The sequence below is a fragment of the Condylura cristata genome, unplaced genomic scaffold (genome assembly GCF_000260355.1).
Source record: "Condylura cristata isolate star-nosed mole 26May11 unplaced genomic scaffold, ConCri1.0 scaffold00009, whole genome shotgun sequence".
Classification (NCBI taxonomy): Eukaryota; Metazoa; Chordata; class Mammalia; order Eulipotyphla; family Talpidae; genus Condylura; species Condylura cristata.
The window spans coordinates 35,687,208-35,693,415 of NW_004567110.1; the positions used below are offsets into that span (position 1 = coordinate 35,687,208).

General features: G+C 38.1%; 1 protein-coding gene across 1 annotated transcript in view; it reads right to left on the reverse strand.

Moving 5' to 3' along the window:
• Window positions 1-2,087: 2,087 nt before the first annotated feature.
• ATP6V0D2 (ATPase, H+ transporting, lysosomal 38kDa, V0 subunit d2) overlaps window positions 2,088-6,208 on the reverse strand; it is a 37,415-nt gene continuing 33,294 nt past the window's right edge. Inside the window, exons 6-8 of the mRNA XM_004679753.2 lie at window positions 5,226-5,402; window positions 4,193-4,270; window positions 2,088-2,465 (exon numbers count right to left, since the gene is read on the reverse strand). Coding sequence (XP_004679810.1) covers window positions 2,304-2,465; window positions 4,193-4,270; window positions 5,226-5,402 — 417 coding nt within the window. The 3' untranslated portion in view covers window positions 2,088-2,303. The remainder of the gene's footprint in view (window positions 2,466-4,192; window positions 4,271-5,225; window positions 5,403-6,208) is intronic.

The following is a 6,208-nucleotide window of genomic DNA, read 5'->3' on the forward strand; positions in this document are numbered from 1 at the left end:
GGGGGTCCAACTCGCACTGAAGCGGGTGCAGCCAGCTTGCAGTGAGTGCTGTATCTTAACCAGTTGTGTCACCAGGGAGGGCCCATGGGGTGGGTGGATATTTAATTGGTTAACTGAAGTTTTCAATGTTCAACGTTTCAACTCACCCAGATTCAGAATAGTCGTTTCCACCTGCTCTTAGTACATGCTCCACTTCTGTAAAGCACTGGAGCAAATGAAATGACTTCATTGCTTCTCAGATGTTCTCCAGATATCTTAGAATTGCACCTGTTCCTTTGGAATCCAGAACAGTATCCAGGCTGCAAAACTATCATAGAAACACAGACAGATTGATAGAGGACAAGCAAACCCATGAGCAATGCTTAAGGGAGCCAGGATGCTGATGGGGAGAATGACCGGAAGTGCTCAGGCAGCACCGGCTGCAGGCTGCAGGCAACTCTGGGTACAAAATCTGTTGAAATATAATTTATACAAAACCAATTGCAGCAGGGTATGGAGCTAGACATTTGAGAAACTGATGAAATACTTCTGAGAATTGTGTAAGAAAGAGATAGTAAAGACCCTCGATCACTTGGAAAAACACATTTTTACTCTTTCTATATTGTTCTATAGACTTGGCTGTTGGGTCTCATTTTTGTAGAATATAAAATAGTTTTCCAAGTTTCATGTTCTTCAATGTAGACCAGTTCACGACAGAGAAATCATATCCCAGCGAAAGTTTAAGATGAATTCTCCCAATGTGTGTGCTCATCTCTGGCTGAACACGTTCTGACTTATGGGACTACCCGGCAGTTCCTGTCTCCTGCATTCACATAACTGGTAGACTTGGTGCCTAGGGAAAGGATTTGGAAGATTAAAGTCTTTGTTATTTTCACAGAGGGGAAGGGAGAAGTTCAGGCTGTAACCCCTTGGTAAATTGAAGGGCCTTATCCATATCATGCAGAGGTGGGTGGGAAGAGATTAGTTTGATAATCATCTTCCTCTAAGCTGTGGCTTTCTTATCAGCATTTTGCTGACAACTGTTAAACTCAAAACTTTAAATCTCTCACTGCAGACACCATAGGTAAAATAAAGGTGTCTCCTGGTTTAGTTCCAGGCAAGGACAGCGGTCCTGTGCTGGGACCAGGAACAAGTCAGGGAGGACGCTTTTCAGACAGGAGACTAAACATGGGGAATGGGCTCTTCAGTATAACTGAGGGACCTGCATTTGTATTCTCCCAGGCAAGGGAGAGGTTTCCTTTCTAGCTCTATGAGCCACTATTTTACTATTTTTACTTATGCTTAGAAATACCTATTATTAAAATATCTTAGAATCAAAGTTGAATTTTTTTAAACAATTGATTTCTTCCATAACCTATGCACCTAATTCTAGATGCATATACCTATACACACATGCGTATGTATATATAATTATTTTTTGTATATACAATTAATATTTTAAAGGTAGCAAACCTAGATATTAAATTTGGTAATGTCCTTTTTTTAAGCTTTATTTATTTATGCATATAGAACTAGGGTACAGGCCAGAGGTGTAGGGGCGCTGAGGATTTACCAGAGACAGAGTGGGGTGCAGAACAGGCTGATTGATGGAGTACACTGCTGAGGGGAGCAGTGGGTGGGTCAGGAGAGGTCTGCTGTGCCATGTGGATCACCTCCCTGGTAGGATCAAATTCGTGATCTGATCCCACCAGCTCAAACTGCATGGAAGAAGATTACTTTTTATTTAACGAAAATTGTGAAAACATATAAGTAATAGCAAAACAAATTTAACTCTTTCCACAGCTAGAAATATAGTTCAAATAGTGTGGCTTTCCCACACTTTGATCCCTAAATCAAAGAGTGTTGGAGAAAAAATATAGTACGTCTCATTACATATGGTCTGTAATGTTGATTACTTGGAGTTCTAGCTTTTTGTGGAACTATGTGAGAAAAAGTTAAAAAGTAAAGCAGACAATCTTTGGGCTTATGGAAAACATAAAAAAATATGAACAAAGCAATTGATCTTAGATATGATTTATTTTATGCAATCAAACAAAAGTTGGAAAGCACTATAAGGTTAATTAAAAATCAATGTCTAAGACCCAGTGAATACTGAGATATATATATGGAAATAAGACTTATGGCTGCCAAAAAGCAAGAAATGCTTTTGGTTTGGTTACAGGATTGGTTACTGTGTGTGCGGTGAGTCTGCTTCTCATGAGGGTGTCTTGTGCCTTGCTAATATGTATCTAAGTAATAGGACACAATTCCTTTCATTTTCCTCTTAACATTTACATTTTCTGCACTCGAGGCCCACTATTGTGTTATAAGATTGGAATATAACTATTAATTTTAGTTCGATGTCTTTGGGCGATGCATTCTGCTATCCACACGATATTTCTTATTTCTTGCTCCTTCAGCTTTGTGTATGCATAAAATACACCATAGTGAAATTGCCTGTTGAATGCCAGTACATTCATTTGTACCTGAGGAAGAAAAAACAATATGGACCATTAACTTATCTGGAGCATATTACATTTAGGAAATAATATTAAGCTACAAACTCGGCTTTTGCTTATGCGTGCTTTTTTTAATTTAAATAGGCAATATCCAAATTGGATTAAATAGAGGAAAAAAGTAGTAACTCACAAGGTGTAAAGGGAGACTGTCACTCTGCCCATAAAGGTAAACAGCAGTAATTTAAAAAGCACGTTCATACTGTGATAAGACAGGTACTAAACCTACGCAATACTGCTACACAGATTCCTTGGAGAGCCTTGGTATGTACATACACATTATGTGTGTGTGTAAATACACATTATGTGTGTGTGTAACTTTGTAGCAATATTTATCAGGCTACTAGCCAGTGCATTTGTCTCCTTTAGGTCAAGTATGTTCCCTTGGTCAACAGCTTTAAGATTTTAAAAAGTTTTTAGGCTGCTAAACTCTCTGTGGGGGCAATGTTACAGGCCCTTGGAATTCAGACTTTAGAGATACAATGAGCTTTCTAAGGAGGCTCTGTATTAAACTGACATATAGTAGAACTGATTTTTTTCTGTAGAAGGTAGATTAGAAAAAGAAAAGCTTTAAAAATTGTTTAAACTAAGGTAAGGTCTGAAAGGGGAACATTTCTTTATTCTTTTCCACTTTGCAAATGAGGAGGCAAGGGGCAGAGTCCTTGATACATTCTTCACGAAAACACCCAGCAAAATAGCCTGCAAGTGGAGGCCCCTGCTCTCAGGAATTGACACTCCTTTTTTCCTGCCTTGGCAGGAAAACAACCTACTTGGCAGCAGTTGTACCATGGTGTGAAATTTTAAAACATCCTAAGAAGTGAAACACAATGAAGAAATAAGTAAAAACAATGCCAGTAATAAATGAAGAAATAAGTAAAAACAATGCCAGTAATAACATATGGAACCACTTACACTGTTTTTACTTACTTCTGTAATAGACAATGGAGAGCTTGTTGGAAGTGTCTGGAGCAGGCCTTACAGGAAGGTCCTGCATTACTTTCTAGAGGCAGTCTAACCTGAAAGTCTAGGTGAAGTTCAGCGTTCTCTGTTAGTTCAATCAGACTGAGATGAAAAGGCCAATGATTTTAGGGAAGTGAACAGAATACACTAGAAAAATCCTATAAATTTGGAGGAACTTCCCTGGTGAGAAATCCTTTGCAAATCTTTTGGTTGAACAGTTTTAACAGACTAGGGGTTGACTATAAATGGATCAAGTGCTCTTCTGCTTATTTAGGATCTTAGGACAATCTAGATTCTTTGAATGTTATTGCCATGCAAATAATTCCTAAGTGCTATAACTATGACTAATATTTTATTCACAAATAAAACTTTTTGAAGAAGGAATGGATTATAGTATGAAATTCACCTAAAAGAGTGCACATCATAGGATAGTAAATATGTCCCTTGAGAATGTCCTAACTTGTTTCCCTATTTAATTATGGGATAACTATATCTACTTTCTGAAGTTTCATTAAATGCCTACTGTCTTGGTAGAGTAATTCCAGAAAAACCACCATAATGAGCCACAAGATCTTGACTGTTGAAGCCAGTGATACTAACTACTAGTCATTGGCTGTCAGACTATAAATGAGCTTAATCAATTGGCTTAGTCAACAGTAAAAAGAGAAGCTAAAGGAAGAATCCAGAGTAAGAGAAAAATAGTATACATGATAAGAACATTTCCATTTATATCATACCTCACGTTCATAAAACACATCTTCCAATGTCTTTCCCCCATTGCCATCACTTACAGCCTCAAACAAAGGCTTGTATACCTATAAAACAAAGGCAAAGAATGGGGATGAAATTCTGGCTACTGCTTTATTCAATCTTATGGGGCAAGAGGCAAAAACCATTCTATTCTCAATATACTCTGTTGGAGCCAATTTTTAAAGTTTGTATTCAGGGCTAGGCTAGGTGATACATGATAAGGCTCAGTGAGTTCTTGAGATTTGATCAATTTGGGTTTCAGCATTCCTTGAGATGATAGCTCATGAAATTCACTTAGAATTTCAAGTTTGGAAGGGGTAGAAATTGGAGAGAAACTCAAATTTTAATGTCATGCTAAAAAGCCTCTGGCAATGACACAGTCAGTGTTAAGAAGGTTTTGCCTTGTTTATTGAACTTTAGGGTGTCAAATTTCCACAGGAAACTATAAAAGGAGAGCCATTCTAAGTCCTGAAAAACACAGACCTGCAAACTGTGTATGTATGGTCTACAAATCACAAGGATGTAGTCAGGGAACAAGGTGAAACCCTTCCAGTTCATTAAGAAAAACTGGATAGTGATGTAGATAGTGAGCAAAGGGAGAGGTATAAACTAATATGCCCATATTGTCCCTTATATTTCAAGTAGACATCCTGTACCTAACCTTGTTTACCCAATGGACACTTGAAAGGCCTGTTGGATCAGCCTATTTTACATGACTCTGACATAAGCTCACATTTCCAGAACATTGACTCTGTCTCTCAGGGAACTTGCTTTATCAAGTACTTCAAAAGAAATGCTCAAATAACCACTTCTTAGATATTTAAACAAGTACTAGCTTGGCAGGAACCTTAAAAAACATGAGCTTGGGTTAGAAACTTGAAGACACAGCAAGAAATACTGTTTTTTAACTTGCAGGCATCCTATTGCCTTCAATAAGAAGTGCAAATTTGATGTGTGGAATTCCAAAGTACACAAGATGAAATAATGCGAGACATCAGGGACTCCAAAACAAAAACATACCCCATAATGATCCGCTACTCTCTTCATCTGCTCGAAGTCTTCTGCTTGGGCCAGTAGGCGTAAGCCCTCTGGATAGAGCTTGCCACACGTCGGGTAGAGCGTCTCCCGGTCATCTTTGCTCAAGTCAGTGCCAAAGGAGTTAAGAGTGATGGTAAAAGCACGTCTGTCAGCCTCAAACTGAATTTTGAAGACATAAAATCAGTGATACCTTACCATCAACTCAATGCTGTATACAGAAACTTAAGTAGGCAAATTCATTCTGCAATGATTTGCCTTCCTTTTTAGATCTATATCTAATTATAATACAGACATGTGTTATTAATATTCCTTTAGACTTCATAATGGAGTAACTTCGCTTGCCAGGGGAGCCTCACACAGCACGATTCTGGCCAGTGACTGGAGACATCACTGAACATTGGTTTACCACAATCTGCAGTTAGTTACTTACGTATCTGTGACATAGACCACTGGACCCTCAGATGTCTAGTAGGTGGGAATGATAACTACTTGTCAGGGCCCGTGCAGGGACAGAACAAGAAAATCATCGGGGGAAGTATCTAGTCTGCTGTTGGGAAGAGAAAGTACATGCTGTCCAAATTAACATCCTTCAATGACTGCTGAAGTCAGTATAATTTTTCACATCATGATACTTCATAATACAGATCATCTGCTTGTGCTTTTACTCTCTGGTTTACTTTTTTAAAAAATAATATAATAGTTTATTTTTACATCATTTTTTGCATTTTTCCATTTCAGTTGTATCTGATTTACTTTTCAAAGTCCTAGGTTCACTATCAATAAATCTAACAATCTATGCTGAACTTCTCCAAATTGGAAAAAAAAAAAAAACCTCTGTGAGGTAAGAATTATGTGACATGGGGCAAGTTATCTTTCTCTTAGGGCCTCAGTTTTTGTATTTTTTTAAGAATTAATTATTTATGCACACAGAACGGGGGTACAGGCCAGAGGTGCGGGGGTGGTGA